This window comes from Mercurialis annua, linkage group LG1-X, assembly GCF_937616625.2.
Source record: "Mercurialis annua linkage group LG1-X, ddMerAnnu1.2, whole genome shotgun sequence".
Classification (NCBI taxonomy): domain Eukaryota; kingdom Viridiplantae; phylum Streptophyta; class Magnoliopsida; order Malpighiales; family Euphorbiaceae; genus Mercurialis; species Mercurialis annua.
The window spans coordinates 52,572,589-52,592,554 of record NC_065570.1 but is presented as its reverse complement, the minus strand read 5'-3'; the positions used below and the strand labels follow the sequence as shown (position 1 = coordinate 52,592,554).

General features: G+C 32.1%; 2 protein-coding genes across 5 annotated transcripts; one reads left to right on the top strand and one right to left on the bottom strand.

The window, feature by feature from the left end:
• Window positions 1–4,578: 4,578 nt before the first annotated feature.
• Window positions 4,579–6,490, top strand: LOC126659730 (probable 2-oxoglutarate-dependent dioxygenase AOP1). Its single transcript, XM_050353065.1, has 3 exons — window positions 4,579–5,103; window positions 5,628–5,955; window positions 6,090–6,490. Exons 1-3 carry the CDS (start codon window positions 4,709–4,711, stop codon window positions 6,345–6,347), a joined length of 981 nt encoding a protein of 326 aa, XP_050209022.1. The 5' UTR covers window positions 4,579–4,708; the 3' UTR covers window positions 6,348–6,490.
• Window positions 6,491–6,623: 133 nt separating this feature from the next.
• Window positions 6,624–15,229, bottom strand: LOC126659696 (transcriptional corepressor LEUNIG). Of its 4 annotated transcripts, none has more exons than XM_050353043.2 (18): window positions 14,906–15,229; window positions 14,192–14,289; window positions 13,970–14,079; window positions 12,540–12,950; window positions 12,357–12,442; window positions 12,072–12,156; window positions 11,908–11,983; window positions 11,649–11,698; window positions 11,126–11,440; window positions 10,819–11,034; window positions 10,413–10,658; window positions 10,187–10,301; window positions 9,022–9,131; window positions 8,648–8,797; window positions 8,200–8,355; window positions 7,965–8,081; window positions 7,448–7,654; window positions 6,624–7,036 (listed from the first exon to the last, which is right to left on the bottom strand). In XM_050353043.2, the coding sequence occupies exons 1-18, from the start codon at window positions 14,935–14,937 to the stop codon at window positions 6,893–6,895; spliced, it is 2,724 nt and encodes a 907-aa protein (XP_050209000.1). In that variant the 5' UTR covers window positions 14,938–15,229; the 3' UTR covers window positions 6,624–6,892. The 4 variants fall into 4 exon arrangements, with proteins under 4 accessions (XP_050209000.1, XP_050208983.1, XP_050209007.1 ...); XM_050353026.1 differs by having other exon boundaries at window positions 10,187–10,328; window positions 14,906–15,227; XM_050353050.1 differs by having other exon boundaries at window positions 12,078–12,156; window positions 14,906–15,227.
• Between the last annotated feature and the right edge of the window lie 4,737 nt (window positions 15,230–19,966).

Here is a 19,966-nt window from a genome sequence, read left to right as displayed (position 1 = left end):
TTAGATAGTTCATGTATTTTTATGCCAAAATTAAAAGTTCGTGTCAAATACCAAAAACACGCGAAAGTTCGTGATTTTTGGAGCATTTAAGCCAATTAGTTTCTTGAATACTTTACTTAAAAAATTGATTGAATTGCTTAGTTTAGATGATTTTGATTTCCTTTTTATTTAGATATAAACATTAAATAGTCCTTTTCATTTAAAGTGGTTTGAAATTATTGAAATCGGATATGAATAAATTTTTTGTAAAGATTTAAATCAAAAGTTTCTTAGAGATTTATTGCAAATGGAGGAATTGATTTATGTAGAGAGAGAGAGAATTTGGTGTTGCTGTGTTTGTATAGTGAGAGAAAGTAGAGTCTTTCATTGTTTAAAAATCAAAGAAGATGAGCAGCTTTTTTGCAAAAAGAAAAAAATAAAAAAATTACATGTATTGCACATGTGTTGCAGATGTTTTAATTTATAAAATTACATCGTTTGTTGCTGATGTAGATATATTATTTTCCCAACACTCACAGAAACGGAGTGTGATTCGCACTCTTTTCCATCCATTGAAAAAAGACCTTTTAGATAGAAAAAGGTATATAGAGGGATTTAGAAAAGTGAATAAATAGTACAGGGATTATATAAAGAAAAGTGAATAGTATAAGGATTTACAAATGGGTTTAGCCAACCATCTTTTCCATTTTGAAATGATTATGATTCTTTTAGAGCAAATTACTTTGATACCTTTTATATATAACATAGTTTACGTTGGTGTCTTTTTTGTTTTATGATTAAATAATATTATTTTTCGTTTTTATTTCCGTTAAAATTTTAATGATCTTGTTCTAGTAATTAACTCAAAAGATTGAATTAGTAAGATTAAATTTTAATTTAGTTCTTTAATTTATTTTAACTAAAATATAATTTTTTTATTTTATTTTATGATATTCAATGGTTCAATAAATTTTATTTATTTGTTTGTTTTGTAATGTTTTAAAAAATATAATTTTTTTTTAACTTTTTTTTAACTTTTTTTTGGAAATAATTTTGTTAGTTTTTATAAAGTTTTTTTAGTTTTTAAAAGTAAGAGTAGTAAGAAATAAAATTAATTGAAAATTAATAAAAATAAAAATAACTGTTTTATATGTTAGATTCATCAAGTCATTAACTCTTAAAAATATAATATCTGTTAATATTTATCTTAAAAATAAATGCAAGGATTAAGCTGAAATCTAGTTATATTAATTAATTAAGTCATTTAGCTTAATTGACTAACATCAAATATAAAATGGGATGATTAAAATATTAGTGGAAACGAAATGAAGATGATATTAAACAAAAAAAGAGTGCAAGTGTGAGTTATGCAATATGTCTTAAATATCAGAGTAATTTATTCATCGTTTTAGGAGTTTCCAAATCATAATTTGATATGCAATATTTTAAATTTGATTGAAAGACACTTTTTACCTTACAAAAATCAAAGAAGACACCCTTTTCTTTACCTTTGCTCATACAATCTTGATTTGTTCAAGAAATGACCAATTGACCATCACTTGTTATTAACGTCTCGGTTCAAAATTTTATCAATTTTTTTTAAAAAAAAAATTGAATTGGACCGATTAGTATAATTTATTTTTGACTTTAGTTTGACAATTACAAAAAAAGAAATATTGATTTTGAAGTGATGCAATTGTAGTTTAGTAATTATTTTCATTTTTTTTGGTAAATGGTGTAATTTCCTCTAAAAAAAAGCTTCTCTCAAATTGTTTCGAATAAACCGATTAAAATGACGATTCGTTGGAAATGAATATCCACCATCCGGAACTAGCGTATTCGGGATTTCCAAAGTAAATTTTATATTTTAATTTTTTTATTCATTCGGATTGGGCCAGCGCCATCCCAGTGGGACAATCCATCGCCACCCAAGGGCGCTGGCCCAATAAAAAAAATAAAAAAAAATTGAAAGATAAAAAATGTAAAAACGCAAAATCGATCATTTACGGAGGTTCTCGTCCTCTATTTCGGTTAAATTCCGACATTTTTATTATAAATCCGCTCGATTTTCGTCAGGTTTTTGGTTGAGTTGAAAGGATTGAGTTTTTTGTTTGAAAATGAAATTGAGATAGGGGTATTTAGGTAAAAAGTAGGACGGTGGGTAGTAATTTAGGACGGTACTATTTAATAAGGTCCTTTGTTTGATATACTCTTTCTGTTCCCATCGCTTAAAATGGCAGAAAGTACGTCTTTAATTACACCGTGGATGAATTTAATTTAATTATTATGGATTTGAAGAGTTTGGATATTAAATATGATGAAGATTTGTTTAATATTTAATCATGATACAAGCTCAGTTAAAGGAGTTAAATCTACCCTCTTTTTAAAAGAACTTATGGACGACAAACTTATGGGGAATGCTAGTAGAATTTTTGATTATGCGGCCTTTGCAGACAGTACTAGGATGAAACAGACATATTATGATAATAATAATAATTCTAAGCATATAAACTCTTCTTGCAACTATTGGAGGAAGAAGAATCATCTAAAGATTGATTGTCAGAAAATTTCAAAAAGCAATAACTATCAAGTTGTCTCACGGTCCGATTTTTCATATTATGACTAACGTTAGAGAATAGGAGTGGTTGCTCTAAAATTCATGGCAAGCCTTTTTATATACCGACAAAACACTATCAAACAACATGTGTAATATCATCTATCATTACGCAATCTATCACCGTTCGGGAGGCAACTCTGAGCCAATTAATCAAATGAAAACAATCACAAAATTAACATTCGTATTCACATTCATTAAGCGTATATTTCATAATTGAAATACAAGCATTTTATTTCATTTCTTTCCTTACCTCATAAACATGTTTGATTCATCTCAAAAATGCTCGACTCTTTTTTCCTTCACGTCCTAGCACACATGCTTATCAACAGATGTTCATTCTATATTAATCAAACAAGCATACCATATTTATCGTTTCAATACTGGAAAATTTAGACCAGTATATAAATACAATATAAACATATAAACAAAGTTACATAACGACTTCAAACCACTACTACTACAGAGTTAGAAGTAAAACAATTTTTACATACTTATGAAACAAAACAAACTCCCAAAAATCAAGGCTTTCGGAAGGAAGCTTCAATCAACTGATAGTGATTTCCTGAAATATGGGGGAGATAATGAAATGGTTAGTCAAAACTGGGTGAGTTTATATTATTACTAATAAACATTTAGTTAAAATCTAAAATAGATAAATAAACTTAATCAAATATATAGTTGAATGGAATTCTAATCCTCAAACCATTATCAAATACCAAATCACGAATCATAACAATTCAAAGATCGTGATCCCGAGAGAATATGGCTCGACCGAGTTAGCCACCGACCATTGCTTAGTCCACTATCAACATAACTAATTATCAAGTTCAAGTGGTCTCTCGAGAGAATGTGGCTCAACCGAGTCAAGCACCGACCATCACTTAATACACAAGTTGTGAATCCTGAGAGAATGTATCCCGATCGAGTTAACTCACTAAATTCAATGTTGGTCAACTGAGTTAACCTCACACCTAACAATCCATAAATTCGTCAAATTCATATCACAACCACAATAACATACACGAACCCGACTTTAACTGGGGTGTAAAAATTTGCATTTAACTCATAATTAAATACACGTCAAATTCATATCACAACCACAGTAATTTTGTGCATCATTTCCATAACTTATATAAACGGACTTAAGAACGAACCAAAAAGCTCAGCAAACGCTTATTGGAAAATTATTGAGTTAAATGCAAATTTAATTATGAATTTGTGCAATCATATATGTTATTCAATGAAATAAAATATAAAATTTATTGAGTTAAATGCAAATTAAACTATGAATTATATCTTGACTTGTAAATAAAATCTGGACTTTGAAACTTGACAAAATTAATTATCAACTCTTATGTTTTGACAAATTAGAATACCAATCTATTTTTAATTTAAAAAATAATGACGTAAACACCAGAATATATAGCCACATTAACGTTTTTTTGAACAAAATAAAATTGGTATATTATGATTTTGATAGAAAATAAAAGTTGGTAACTAATTTTGCTGAATCCAAAATTTCATATTACAAACATGCTTGCAATTAATCCAAATATATTTTATAAGTTTTCATTATGTCAATTTTGATTTTCATACTCGCTTTTAACCTTAAAACAATCCTACTGTAAATAATTTTATTAGAGGACTAAATCTACCACTAATGAAATATATATGCGTCACACATACATATATTAGTATTTATAGTACATGTGATGTAAACTATTTTCTCATACACACAAAAGGTGCCAAATTTATCTTATAATAAACAAAAACAAACATAAAAATTAAAATCTCTGATGTCAGACGACATCATTTATTTATATATAGAGATCTATATATATGATTGCTTCATTGAGATCAATATTATATACCCCTGCAAAAGCCGACTAATTCTATTTTCTATCATTACATGCATATCAATATTTGAATCATGCATATCTAATTAACTTCATAACAATTAATTTATACAGGCATAAAAATCCAAGAACGAATCTTCCATTTTGATGAAATTAACTTGGGAAAAATATGCATGGCATTTTAAAAGAATATTATAAATACCCTTTAGCAGCAACTAATAATCATACAAATCAGTAACAAAAAGAAAGAACAAGTATGGGGTCGGCTTGTGAAAACCAGATTCCGACCATTGATCTTTCCCAGAGTTCAGGAGGCGATCGTGACAAGGTCCGAGGAAGCCCGGAATGGGAGAAGTTATGCAAGAAGGTTAAAGAGGCATGTGAAAATTATGGGTGTTTTGAGGTGGTGTATCATAATATATCCATGCAAGTCAGAGATGAATTTTTCTCATTGATGAAGCAGTTTTTTATGCTTCCATTAGAGACCAAAAGGAAGAACTGTAATCCAAAGCCTTACCATAGCTATGCAGGACTGAGTCCTTTAGCTCCAATTTATGAAGGATTTGGTATTGAAGATGTTTCTAATTTTGACTCTCTCAAAGGGTTTGCAGAGCAGTTGAGCTGGCCACTTGATGATCTTGATAACTTATGGTCAGTTTTTCCGTCATTTTTTAATTATTTGGTAGAATGATTTTATCTATCCATAATTACGAGAAAATTGATAAAATAATATCTGACAATTGGGTCTGCCATATATACACACACACATATATTCAAGCAGTAAATAAAAATGAAAATATTTAATTAATAAAAATAAAATATATTTTTGTCTCTTAATTTATTGATAAAATAAATTAATCTTCAGTTGAAGATAAAATCATAAAATTTAAAGAAATTATATTAAAAGTTCACATGTTTATTATAGAAAATTTTGTAAATTTTCTCTCAAAAAATGTAATATTTTAGCTTAAAAATACTGAATTATATCTTAATTTTATTAATAAGATTCTTCATCTGTTTAAATTGCTTCTTAGATATAATTGACTAAAAACGTGCAATTATTATACAAAATTGTCAGAAAGTTTATTTAGGATAATTCCATCATAGTTGTGATTTAGATTATTAAATTTATTTTTTGAATTGGGATATGATTTAGATTATTATAATTGTATCAGCAAAATCTTGAGCTCCATGGTGAAACCATTAGACGAGCTACACCGTATGATTATGATGCTAATCGTGGATAGTTACGGTCTGGGCGAGAAAATGGATTCAGACTCAGCAATACCAAGTAAGACACTTTTACGTATGATGAAATACAGAGCTCCATTACCTGACGAAAATGCCACTGGACTCTTTGCTCACACTGATAAACCACTCTGTACACTTCTCTATGAGGATCATGTTTCAGCCCTTCAACTCGAAACTAAGCGTGGCCGATGGATTACATTCTCTCCATCGTCGCCTTCTTCCTATTTCTTCATCGTCGGAGATCCTCTCATGGTATATCGTTTTACCTTCATTCCCGCCATTTAATATACTCATGATTCATATGATTTTATATCAATGGTAACCAAATCCTCTCAGTTAAATCAACCGAGTTTGGTATTGAATATGGTATGATCGTGCTGTTGCAGGCATGGAGCAACGGGAGATTGCATGCAGTGAAGCATAGAGTGATAATGAAAGGAGACAAAGATAGATATTCCATTGGAGCATTTCGAGTTCCAATTGAGGGTTCAACTATCAAACCGCAACAATCACTAATCGATGAATCTCATCCCCAAATTCTCAAAGAGTTTAATTATATGGACTTCTTCAACTTCTCTGCTACTCCTGAGGCGATGGCCATGGATTCAGCCAAGCAAGTGTTTGCATTTGCTGGGATTAATTAAGCAATCATGTTATAGTCATATCACATTTGAAAAACTTAGTTCACAACTTGAATTAGTCTTCTCAGTTTGTATTAGAACCCGCTTTATGCCAGTTTATATTAAATACATGTATACTTGATCAAAATTAACAAATGGGACATGTCCATCAGTCCGTTAAAAAATGATTCTAATATAAACCGGATTCAACAAAAGAGAAAATCGATTCTAATGTTAACTAGATTCTACCAAAGAGAACCGATTCTAATATGAATTGAATTCGACCAAAGAGAAAACCGATGCAAGGAAGAGCAGATACCTCTTAATAGAATACAAAAACATTACAAGATACAAACTGCCCAAGAAGCTTGAACATTGATCTGTAAGTTGACAAAAGGTTTTATATACCAGATTACAGCAACAATAATAACAACAGTGGTTAGTGTCTAGGGTTATAAGAACCTGAAACTGAATAGAACGCAAAACAGGTAGATTTGATTGACTGACCAAAATAAACAAGCTAAAAGCATTTCAATAGTACCCGTTAAACGCTCTGACACAGAATCATATCATTTCCACAGCTTCACAAACTTATCATGACTCGCAGACGCGACCAACCCTGTTGCGGGTGATACAGCCAGGGCGGCAATTAGTCCTTCATGTGCCGAGAGAGTCATAGTCTTGTTTTCAGTCATGTTCCAAAGCTCCAAGGACTGCACCAAAACATTCCATTATCGAGTCAGGTAGATATAGGTATGTGCAAAAACTGAACCAAACTACATAATCGAACAGAAACAATAAATTAGGCTCGGTAAAATTAAAAAAAATTGAATTTTGCTCCGGTTTGGATATGGAAGTAAAAACATTTCAGTTCAGTTTTAGTTTAAACCAAGCCAGAAAAACTGAATCAAACTGAAAAAATCAACCGAACCGAATTGGTTTGGAAAAATTTACATTTTACAACCTTGTAACATCAGTTAAGTTTTGAGAAAAAAAATTGGTTTGAGCCAAATGCACATCCCTAGCTAGAACAGGTTAAACTAGAACTGCCACATAAAATTACATACAGAGGCACTGCATAAGCAACAAATGCTACTCGTATATCTCAGATCAAATTAACTTGCCTGGTAACAACCAATGACTAGTAACGAAGGGTACGTAGGGTGGAAAACACATGAATGGAACTTGTTGCCATTACAGCTCAAGTCATGAACACAGTCTCCCTCGCTACCTGATCCCAGTCTCCATACTCTGACAGAGTCCTCACTGACTGATGCTAGATACTCACCAGTTGGATCCCAACAAACCGAGTGGATCGGCTTAGTATGTCCCTACAGTTAATTTACATTCAATGGAGGCTTAGCTATGCCAGAGGAGATGATAAAAGAAGATGGGGAAAATCACGTGTATGCATTAATTTAAAACAAATAAATAACAAAAATTAAAAATATTGGAATCATCTAGAACAGCTAAGAAACATGCTACAATACATTAAAAGTACGAACTGAGATGCTACAGTATAAGATTTGCAGGTTCTTTGGACAATCTTTATTAAAATCTTGTGACCTATTCATGTTTCAAAGACTTGTGCAGGATTAGAATAATTTGAATAGAGCCCAGAAAAAAAAAACACCAGCTAACCTGTAATGAATGTCGGCAAGCTTGTGTCTCGACATCCAGTATAGATACCACATTCTCGGCAGCTGCAGCAAGATACCTTCCCGAACGAGGCTGAAATCTCATTTGTGCCGTACCACCCTGGTTCACACCAAAACAAAAATGAAAGTACAAGTAAAATCAGCATTTTCCATACCAAGCTAGGATAATAAACGAATAAATGAAAGAGCTCCAAACCAAATGGTCTACAAAGTTCTACCTTGAATACCCTTGAACAACTACCGTTATTAATACTCCAATAACGTATTTCACCATCTCCATCACAAGAGCAAATGAGGTCCTCTTTACTCGGATGGAAATCTAGCGACATGACAGAGGCTGAATGTCCCGTAAAAGTACGCAAGGAGTAACTGGGCTGCAAAACCATTCGAGAGAACTCTGTCAATGAAGCAACACCAAAATCATTCAGACCATTCAACTCGAAGTTAGATTCTATTATTAGTCCATGGAGACGTTGTGTGAATATTTAAATTATCATATGTGCTAACTGTAATGAAATAAACGTTCTACATAATCGTGGAGATAGGATCACAGTTTGGTGACAGATAATTCAATCCATCTATCCATAAAATTGTGTTAAGACTAATTCTTTCTAATGTCATACTGATGCTACATGACCAAAACCATAGCATATACTGTTTACTAACATTGTCAGCATCCCAAACTCTGACAGTTTTGTCAAATGAAGATGTGGCGAGGCGTGGCATGCTTGGACTGAAACGAACATCTGTAATCAATGACGAATGTTCTTCAAGCGTAGTTTTTGGCTTTAAATTGTCTGTGTACCACAATACAGCCTGTATCATAAACCATCAATCAGATAATTAAAAATTAAAAATTTAGCTAAAAAAGATCAAGCAAACTGTTGCATGTCTTCTCTTCTTTTTCAGAACAACGTGGAGCACAACATTTCTGCTTGTTTAACAATCGATGAAGACTCCGAAATAAATTTCCAGAAACATAAAAAATTGCACTCATACTTGAATGTTTTAGAGTATCTTTACTTTTTCTTCATACTTGCCTTTTTATCATGGCCACCACTAGCCAACAGTTTTCCGTCGGAGGAGAAGTGGCAGCAGATTACTTTGCTTGCACTTGCTCTTACTGAACTCACTTCAGTAAATGTGAACCCTGAGATCAAATGTTAATTTTCAACTTGAGTGAATCACCGTAGTCAAAGATAAGGAATCTCATTTAGTCCTAACAAATTCAAAATGCAGTTAAATTTTTAATTAAGCTCATCATCGATGTTTTTTGCTATGATATATGTATAGCTCCTACATAACAATAGTAACTTAGTAAGTTAGTAACATATCATTTAAAATATCTGAAAACAACTAGCTCACTGTTGTATCATTATCAATTCAAGAAATAAAAACACCATACTAGTCAACAAGCCGTTGAAAAATCTTGACAACAGAGCATAGACACTGTTCAATCAGCACGCATAGTTGTTGAATCGAGAATCGAATCGAGAATCGAAATTAGAATTTTCTGAATCGAGAATCGAATCGAATCGTAAGATTCGGTTTAAATTGATAATTTTATATATATATATATAATTACTTTTTATTTTGAAGAACTATAAAATAAATATTGTAAATTTATTAATTTCTAATATGTTAAGTATAAATATTAATGAATATAAAAATATGAACTTTTCATGTTCTTTATTTGAAGGTTACTTTTTTTGAACTCAGGTCTAGAACATGTACTCTTTAAAACAATTGTCTAACATATCAAAAAGTTAAAGGACTTGTCACATCATGCTCTACCCACCTTCCACTCTCCTTAATCTGTGTTTCTTTTTAAACTTTTTTTTTTTTTTTTACTTTCATCTTCAACCTCTTCATCTTCAACCTTCTATGTCTGTAATTTTTCTTTTTCTTCTTTTGTGTTTTTTTCCCCACCTCTAAACCTTGTCTCATCTGCTACTTTCTTTTTTATACCGAGTCTCTTATGAACAAAGCTATAACATATTCAAAACAAGATGTTTTTACATTTTTTTCATGCTTTTACAAGAATCGTTTGAATCGACCGAGTCGGACCGAGTCGGCCGATTCAGGTCCGATTCGAACGATTCAGGACCGATTCAAGCCCTATTTCGATTCCCCTAGTAGATTCGACTCGTTTTGCTACTGACTCGACTCGTGACTCGTACGAGTCTAACAACAGTAAGGGCTCACCTTTGCTGACATCCATACGAGGAACTGCATCTCTAGGATCATTATCATCATGCGATAAAAAAGAATCAACATTATCTTCCATGGATCCATCCTCCACAAAACGGTCCATGTCAGCCTGCAATTCAAGATCCTTATCATCCCACTGCCAAAATGGAATGCCAATGAGAATTCGAGCAAGGAATCCAATTCCTTTACTAACACAACAAGATGGAAGTAATGAGCTAACCAACTGATTTGGAGGAGATGTAAGAGTGCCTGCTCCATCGGTGCCAAACATCACTAGAGGCTTAGAAGAACCACCACTGTGTGGCAGAGAAGAAATTGATATCACATCTCCAGGAGTGTGGGTTGAAGGTGTTGAGGGTGCTGAACTCGGGGAGGGTCCTGCGGTATTAGCAGTTCCGGAGCTATTAGCAGGACCTGAAGATGATACTGGCTGTTTCCTTTTTCTCCCAGTCTGGTTTTTGGAAACCTTAAATTGAAACAGGGAAACCCATGTTAGAAACCTGTCTGACATTTTTTATGCATCCAGACAGACTTGGTCAAATAATGTATCGAGAAAATTAAAGCTAGAAAAAACCACATCAGCAGAATTTCATTTAGCTGTTACATATAGACGAAAAAAGGCAAACCTGGTCATTTCCTCGAAAAGAGTTGGACATGCTACCATCTACTGTGACACTGCCAGCACCTCCCATCTTGTCTTGCTGGTGAAGATTATGACTTGAACTCTGTGACTGCTGATTTGAAAGAGCATGCTGCTGGAGCTGAGGAGGCTGCTGTGGATTACTGTTCTGCTGCTGCTGCTGCTGCTGTTGTTGCTGTTGTTGTATTTGAGCCATTTTTAACTACAGAGAAATACATATTTCAGAAAATGAAGAACAAAGAAATAGGCATGCAATAACATCTAAAGGGAAACTACAAAAGCACATATAAAACCTTGATCAGCATATCAGTATCTCCACGAGGCAAGAGAGAACCGCCAGCTTGTAAAGGAGATCCAACATTTGGAACCACATCACCAACAGAGTTCGTCAGCCCTTCCTTCCCGAGTCCCCCCATATTCCGATTATTCCAAAGCATTCTCAATCTTCTGTTCTCATCGCTAGCAGATGGTGATGTTAAATTTTGCTGTGTAAGCATAAGCTGTTGCTGATGTTGTGGCGTCAACATCTGAAGTTGATGAAAGGGCTGAGGAGCCTGTATAAAAGGTTTTTGTTGCTGAAGAAGCCCAGAACGAAGCTGATCGAACCCCTGACAAAGTTATCAACGGGTTAAATGATTCAAAATATCACGTACATATAAATGCTTTAGGAAACAAATTACAGAGGCATAACAGCAACCCACACGCTATATCAGAATAAAACCATCAATGGAACTTTTTCTCAAAAATCAGTGTTCTAATCATGATAGTGATTGATGAAGATAGGAACAAAAGACTACATGACCCACAGAAACTTACAGTGAGTGGCCACCCTTTTAAAGGCAAATTATTACCTCCTTGATTTGATCCTGAAACAACAATACCTTATATTTGAGCCACCAAAATAATATAAGCTACAAAAACTATGATAAACATGGGATCAAAATTATAATTTCATGTTTTCAGCTTGAGAGACGATGAACCCAGATTCATAGAGTACGATAAGGCAAATAATCCTTTCCTTTTTACAAACAAGTTTTGCATATGCCTAAACAGGTAAAAGAGCATGAACATGTACCGGGAATTCCTATTAATGATGCTTCTGGACCAGCAGCTCTAGGATTTAGGACCGGGTTGATCTCGGTCTTTATGTCCTGATTGATTCCAGGAAAAAGAAAACTTAGAAGAAAATAAATAATAGGAAAAATTAAAATTAAAAGATTGCTTTCTTGAGATCCAGACTGGTACTTGTGAGGACCCTGGAAGTTGTTGATTCCGAGCCTGAACCTGTGGAGACATTCCACCAGCTGTACCATGTAGCACTTGCCTGAATTTAAAAATTGTATAACAATAAGCTATAAAGTAATCACTGGAGTAAGCACAGAACAGTAGGATAATACCCCATTAATGAAAGAGATTAATTGGAGGCCAGGTTTTAAAATAGTCCACACAAAAATTGGATGCGACTGCAAATCCATATTAACATTGAAACAAAATCATTCAAATGTTGCTGGTAAGAAAGAGCACCCTGAAGGTTGGCCCGTTGCTGCAGACTTCAATATTGAAGCATGATTTGGATCCAAAAGCTGGCCAACATTCTCACCATATCTTTGCTGTAAAAAGTTTGAAAGATAGGTAAACCAAGTTATCCACCTAACTTCGCAAGTCATTAACGAAAAAAAAAGTCAAGCAAGAGGGTTAAACACCAACCTTCATTGCTGCATCATCCAAAGAATCCCTTTGAAGTGGTAGTTTTAATCGTTCCTCATACATCTTTGTCGCCATGGCATTTGCAGTTCCAGGGTTTTGGCGCAAGAGTGGATCATTTCCCACAAGCCCGTTTGTAGTGCCATTTAGAAGGTGGCTGCCATCTCTTCGCTGCTGTTGCTGTTGCTGTTGCTGGGGAGGCTGTTGTTGTTGTTGTTGCTGCTGCTGCTGCTGCTGTTGCTGCTGCTGCTGTTGATGATGTTGCTGCTGCTGCTGCTGCTGAGCATGTCTCTGTATTAAGATTTGTTGCATCTGTAATTGCTGTTGTTGCTGTTGTTGCTGTTGTGGATTCTGTGGTGGCTGAGCTTGTTGCTGTTGTTGCTGCTGCTGCTCCCGTGCTTTAATCAACTGAGTCTGAAATGTTTACTATGTTATCGTGTATAAACAGGTGTTGATTGAGGAAGTTATTTCACATAGGCTTTAAAGTTTAAAGATATAATTTTTATGTTTCGCTTTTTTGCACCACATCAAACAAATGTGGGCCATTTCAGAGACATGAAGCAATATAGGACACTCACAGTTCATCATTAAATGACCTCTCAGTGAAGAAAAGCTTTCTACTTAAGAAAAAGATCAAGACATCCCAAAAGAATCTGTATATACAAACAGACTAAAAAACTTGACAAATTTGAAGAGCTTGCACCAGTTAAACTACCAATGAATAGAGAAAGATCTGGAGCATATTGATTATATCAGACTTTAAGGGATCAGAAGAAAAAATATCATTGTTCTCTGTTTAAGGGAAGAATTTTTTGAAGGTTGGAAGTCTGCAAGCACTACAAAGCAGGTCGTCAACCAGTGTACACATTTATGCGCTCCTTTACACGTACTGGGCATTATTAAGTAAAAAATGCTTTAGATGAATCTGCCGACCTACCGAAACTAGTAAATCTTTAAAAGAGTGAACTTAACCTAATTTAGAATTTTTAATATAGAAAATAAAGAGCTATCCTAATTTAGAGGTTTAAGCCATGCAAAAACATCTTACAAACAACAGATGGAACAATGCCAGGGTAATGGCATGACTTGAGATTTTTCAACAGCTTTTCTATCATCAATCTGTCTATTAATCTTTCAATTGTTGCATCGATGGAACGACAGCTGATAAATACAAAAATGGGAACCAGGAATAATATTTGTGCACATAACAAATTCTTATTTCACAAACAGTAAGTTCCCGTGGATTCATATAACTAACACCTATTCTTGAAATTAATACTAATATGAAAAATATCCATTTTATCTTACATATTTGGACACAACACGGGAAGCTTAACTGACCATTTCATGACTCACACTAGCACTGGCATCGAGTACACATAAAGCATTTAAGATAAATAAACACGACCTGCAGAGAATTTTTTTAAACCAACCTCAATATAAGATGCAGCCACTTCTGAGTGCTTCTCATTCGTCCTGGCAATAAATATATCCCAAAAAACCGACCACCATTCAAAGAGAAAACCCCCAGGTGCATCAATAGCTGGACATTCGGAGTCAAATAAGAAACAAATTTTTAAATACTAGTAACATCAATCTTATAATCTAAGCACAAGCAGTATCTCTTCCCTTGAATCATAACTGTGTATACCTACCTACAGGATCAGAAGATACTTTTCCCTCGGCCTGAAAGGCCTGAGCGGAAGCCTTCAAATCTCGCTTTACTAGATAATCATGGATATATACATCCAACCTGTCATTTTTAGAAAATAATTTGTCAAATAGAAAAGAGAGAAAAAGCCAAGAAAAGAGAAAGAAAATCAAAATCAAAACTTTGCCAAACATTAAAGCAGCAATGTAACCAAATTTCTCACCCAATTAGGTATAAACATTAAAAAAAAGTTCAGTCAAAAGAAAATCAATGGCATGAAAGAAAAAACCAAACCGATTTGCTATAGCCCTAAAAAAAGGAAGATGAAACAAAGACAATGAAAACATGCAAGTACAAAATCCTAGCTAATCCATAAGACAAAGAAGAATACAGATGGCCAGTTAACAAGCTCCAGTTTAATTATAGAAATAACACAAACTCTGCTCAAAATCAAACAACTCTCAATAAAGACACTGTACAGTTAAACAAACCCTAGAACAAAAATGTGAATGTAATGTACTAAAGAACAGCTTAGAAAGAACAAAACTTTTCAAGTCCAAAACCTCAAAAAACAGCAAAACCAAAATAATCCCAGCTACCCACAACACAAATCAAGAAAAACAAATATCATTACAACAGAAATGAAAACAAAAAACAGAAACCCAGAAAAATACAAATACGGGAACATTAATAAACAAAAATTGCATAAAGAACTCACATTTTATCAGCTTCCCAGTTGGTTTGAGACATTTTATTGATCCAATAAGCTCAAAAACAACACTTTTTTTTTGTTAAAAATACATACAAAAATACTCTTCTCACTTCAACAATAACAACCCACAAATCAACATGTCTCCAAATTTTTTACAACAACTTTTACATAAACCCCATTAACACATAATCTTTTGAACAGATTATAAGAGCAAAAATACCATTTTAGAAGCTTAAAGTTTTAATCTTTATAGCATAGAAAGAAAAATATTAAGAAAGTTAATAATATACATATTTTATTATACGTTTCTTAATTAAGAAAATAAAAAACTAGAAAAGGAAAGGAAAGATGGATAGAGATGCCTATAAATTCAAAATAATTGGAAAAAAAATACAAATTATTTATTAAATTTGTATTTTTTTTTTAATTTAAAATAAAAATTGAAGAGGTTCTGTAGCTTTTGGTTGGATTGAGGTGCTGTTGCAGATATCATCATAATGGCTTCTGATGATAACTGGAAATTTACTGAAAAACCCCTTAGATCTTATTAAATTGTAACTTTAAACTACTAGTTTATGGACAACTTTAGTGTAAATGACTATGATAGCCTTAGATGTTAGAAACAATTACTGACAATTGACACGGTAATCATTGTATGCTTATCAAGTGTGAAAGGATGTTTATGTAAATTGGAATTTTTTTCTGCTTTATTTTGTATTTTCAATGCAGACACTTGTATTGTATGTTATTTATAAATCTACCATACAACTTCTGTATTTTATAATTTGACCCATGAAGTGTATGAATATGCCTTTTTAACCCGCTCTGTACTAGAATATAGGGAGAAGTCCTGGAAGTAATACATGTGTCAATTTATGGTCGGTGGCCTTATTTTGATTACGTAAAGATTTTCTTTAGAATGTCTGCGAAACTTAAAGGACATATTTTTTAGATTTTGTCATTTTAATAGGGCTTAATAGATCATTTGACCCCTAAACTATACCATTTTATTCTCTGCGACCTCTAAACTAATTTCGTATTCTTCTGTACCTCTTAACTTTTTTTTTTGTTCTATTTAACCCCTCATCCGGAATGTGCACACCACACGCGATGACGTGGATAAAACTGATGACATGGCTTTGCTGACATGGGGTTAAATAGAATAAAAAAATAGTTAAGAGGTTCAATGGAACATTAAAATAGTTTAAAGGTCATAGGAAATAAAAGGATAAGATTTAGGGATTAAAAAATATATTAAGCCTAAATATTTTTGTAATTTAAAATAAAAAGTGATGTACTTTATATATTATTTGAAAAAAAATCATTTAAGGTTTTAAAAATCATAAAATTTAGCGTGTTTTCCAATTTTAACACGAATTTTAAAGATTCAAAATTGATTTGAAAAGTTTGAAATTGCAAAAAATTAAAAGCTGGTGTATTAAAAAATTTAAAACTGGAAATTCGTGAAACACACTAAAAATTAATTTTTTTTAAAAATGTAGTCTTTTTTTAATATTATCACAGTATAGTAAATTTATAATATTTTATAATATCGCTAAAAACAGACAAACTTCATTTATCATTATTGAAATGTAAACAAATATTTACATGTACAAGAAGTTATATTATGTAATTACTTGACTAAATTTCAATATTTTTTTATTTTTCTAGAAGATTAAATGGATAAAAATTAAATAATTGTATTTTCGAGAAGGTTAAATGGGTAAAAATTAAAAGTTTGAAGGTGCAATAGAAAAATAAAATAAGTTTAGGGGTCAAATAGAACAAAATAGTGTAGTTCGGGGGTTCAATAGAACAATTTATGCATTTTAATTATCCTTCACGCGCTTCAAAGCGTTTGAAAACACGCGCTTTTGCCACGTTGGATGAAAAAGGTCAGATCGGCAAAAAAAGTTGCAGTTGACGGGTTAAATAGAACAAAAAGTAAAGTTAAGAGGTCCAATAGAATATCAAATTAGTTTAAGAGTCTCTAAGAATAAAAGTGTATAGTTTAAGGGTCAAATGATGCATTAAGCCTTTTAATAGTGTGTGCTGAGCGAAATGCAATGCCTAAAAACATTTAAAATGTAAATATATTTATGCACTTTTTTATTTTTATATAATTTGAGAAGTAAAAATATAACTTAACCAAAAATTAAATAAAAAAATATTCAAAAAGTACAAAATAAAAATTTCAATTAAATAATTTTTTATTTATATTCTTCAATCGTAAGGTATTTGACTTTTTAATTAACAATTCAATTATGTTCTTCCTAATTATATCAAACTACAAACCGACTCTTCGATTTTCAAAATCTGTTTGAGAGAATATCCAAAACATTTTTATTAATAATAATTTAAATCTTCCTTACAACAATGTATTTATGAAAGAGATAGTAAAATTTATAAAGAAAAAAATAAAATCCATGAAAATAAAATAAATAATCCACAAAAATAAAATAAAATGGATATAAAATTTGTATTATTAAGCAAGAAAACTTTGATATTAAATTAGTGAAGAAAATAGCGCACTATCGAACAATAAAGGCAAAAATACTTAAAAAAAACTCACCTTTGACTTTGTTTTCAATTGCACCACCACGTAGGAGAATTTTCAGTTACACCCTATTTAGGGTTTTCAGTTTTCGTCTGTACCCCAATTGACTAAAATGATCTCTTTTTATTTTAAAAAAAAGTTTAAATTAATTCTTCATATACTAATTTATTTGTTTTTTTTCAAATGGAAAAAATAATGATACAATCCCTCTATTTAGTTGGTTTTAATAATTTTATTATTAAATTAATTAAATTATCATTTTTTTTTATTTTGGGGTACAGATGAAAACTGAAAACCCTAAATAGGGTGCAATTGAGAATTCTCCTAGGTGGTGGTGGAATTGAAAAAAAATTCAAAGGTGGGGGAGTTTTCAGTATTTTTGCCAACAATAAAATAATGGCCAAATGTCGTAAAAAGGCCAAACTTTTTATAAAAGTTTCACAAAAGTCCTGACCTTTCAATTTTGTCGATTTTGGCCAAAAACAAATTATTTGGTTTCAATTGTGGTCAACTCTCAATTTGATTTTAATTTGCCTATGTGACGCCTATGTGGCGCCTATATGTCATGCCAAATATTGAAAGGTCAGGACTTTTGTGAGACCAAATAATTCATTTTTGGCCAAAATCGACAAAATTGAAAGGTCGGGACTTTTGTGAAACCAAATAATCAGTTTTTGGCCAAAATCGACAAAATTGAAAGTTCAGGACTTTTGTGAAATTTTTGGGAAAGGTTTAGCCTTTTTACAACATTTGGCCTAAAATAATTATTAGTCAAATTAACAAGTTTGATACACACAAAAGAAAAAAAGACTGTTGCATCATTTCTAGAACGGTATTTGTAATTCTCTATTTTTAGAAAGGATTAATGTCTTAAAAGACTCTGATTTTTTAGTCCTTTTTTAATTCTGACTTTAAAAACTGTCAATTTTATTTTATTTCGTATTTTTGTGTTTCTATTGTATCCTGAAATATTAAATTGATATTTTTTTCATTTGGGAAAAATTCAAAAACGTTCTCCATATCTAGAATCTATTAATTATATGTGTTTAAAATTTATTTACATTTAGTTAAATAAATTAAGAATTTAAATTAGATTTAATTTGATTATAATTTTTAGTTGGTTTTTAAAAATAAAGGACTTGATTGTATTTTTTAATGGAAATAAATTTAATTTTATCTTTAGACTTAGTTATTTAATGATTTCATTATTTAAGTAAACAAATTTGATAAAAATTAAAAAAAATTGGTATAATTGAAACGATAAAATGTGAAATATGTAAAATTGACCAGTTTTCAACGTCAAGGTAGGATTGAAAAAGGGTTAAAAAGTCATAGATTTTTAAGACATTACGTCTTTTAGAAAACCTTTAAACCGCTATTTATGTTTGTTTCTTATTTTTTATATGTATTGATGGAAACTTAACTCTAGCGGGTCCTAGATCAATATTATTAAAATTAATAAGAAACCAAGTTTCAAGTCTCATACATTTTTGGTAAATGATCAATAAATTAACACAACCACAAGGAGTGACCGGCGAAAAAGGAGCTACAAAAATCCAGCAGAACTAAAACTGGAAAATAAAATCTAAACTCCTAAAGACATAAATGCCACTATACGAAAAAGTAGGATTGTGATACTTGTAGTGAATCACACCCTTATATACACAAAATAAAAGGTAAATCTCTATAGTTCGTGTTAGTATCCTTGAAAACACGTTTATTTCTTTCTTTTCAAAGTTCTCAAACACCAAAAAAAACAAATAGTACCCCACAACTTTCTGTATTTAGCTTTAGCGAAAAAACTCTGTTCAAGATAGAAACATTAAATACTCGGAGGAGCGGACCAGCCCGTAATCTGAATACAATCAAGCAAGCTACACCAAAAAAACCCATGCATTCATGCAATGCAAAATAATATGAACCCCCAATTCCTTCTCGGTGCAAAAACCACAAAACTGCTGCTCATAGGACACTAAACCTCGCTGGAAAAGAAACCAATTTGAAGTGATACGTTCCTTATGCAAAAGCCAAATAAAAAACTGTTCACGCGGAGGAATTTTCTGTTTCCATAGACTGCTCATAAATCTGTTGCGCATAGTAAAACTGTCAAGCTTTGGCCTACAGAAACTCACGCTACTGTAATGGACATCACGATCACGCCAAATTGGAAGATCAAGTCTTTGCTGATGAATACGGGTTTGGGTAAACTGAGTCCGGAGATTATCCTAGCTGACTGTTTCACCGATTCGAAGTCTCCTCTTCTATAAAAAAAACTCGATAAGAAGCCATCTTCATCAGCTATATCAGGCAAACAATCTTCTTGGTTTAATGACACCTCAAACAAATGAGCGTGAGTAACATTTAAGGGAAAAGATTGACCCTGAAACCGCAAATCCTTCCAAAACACAATATCCTCACCATTCCCAACCTTAAAATGAACATTGCTACGAAAAAAATTCCAAATAACAGGATTGTTAACACAAATCTTACGAATTCTCCTCCACATTGCC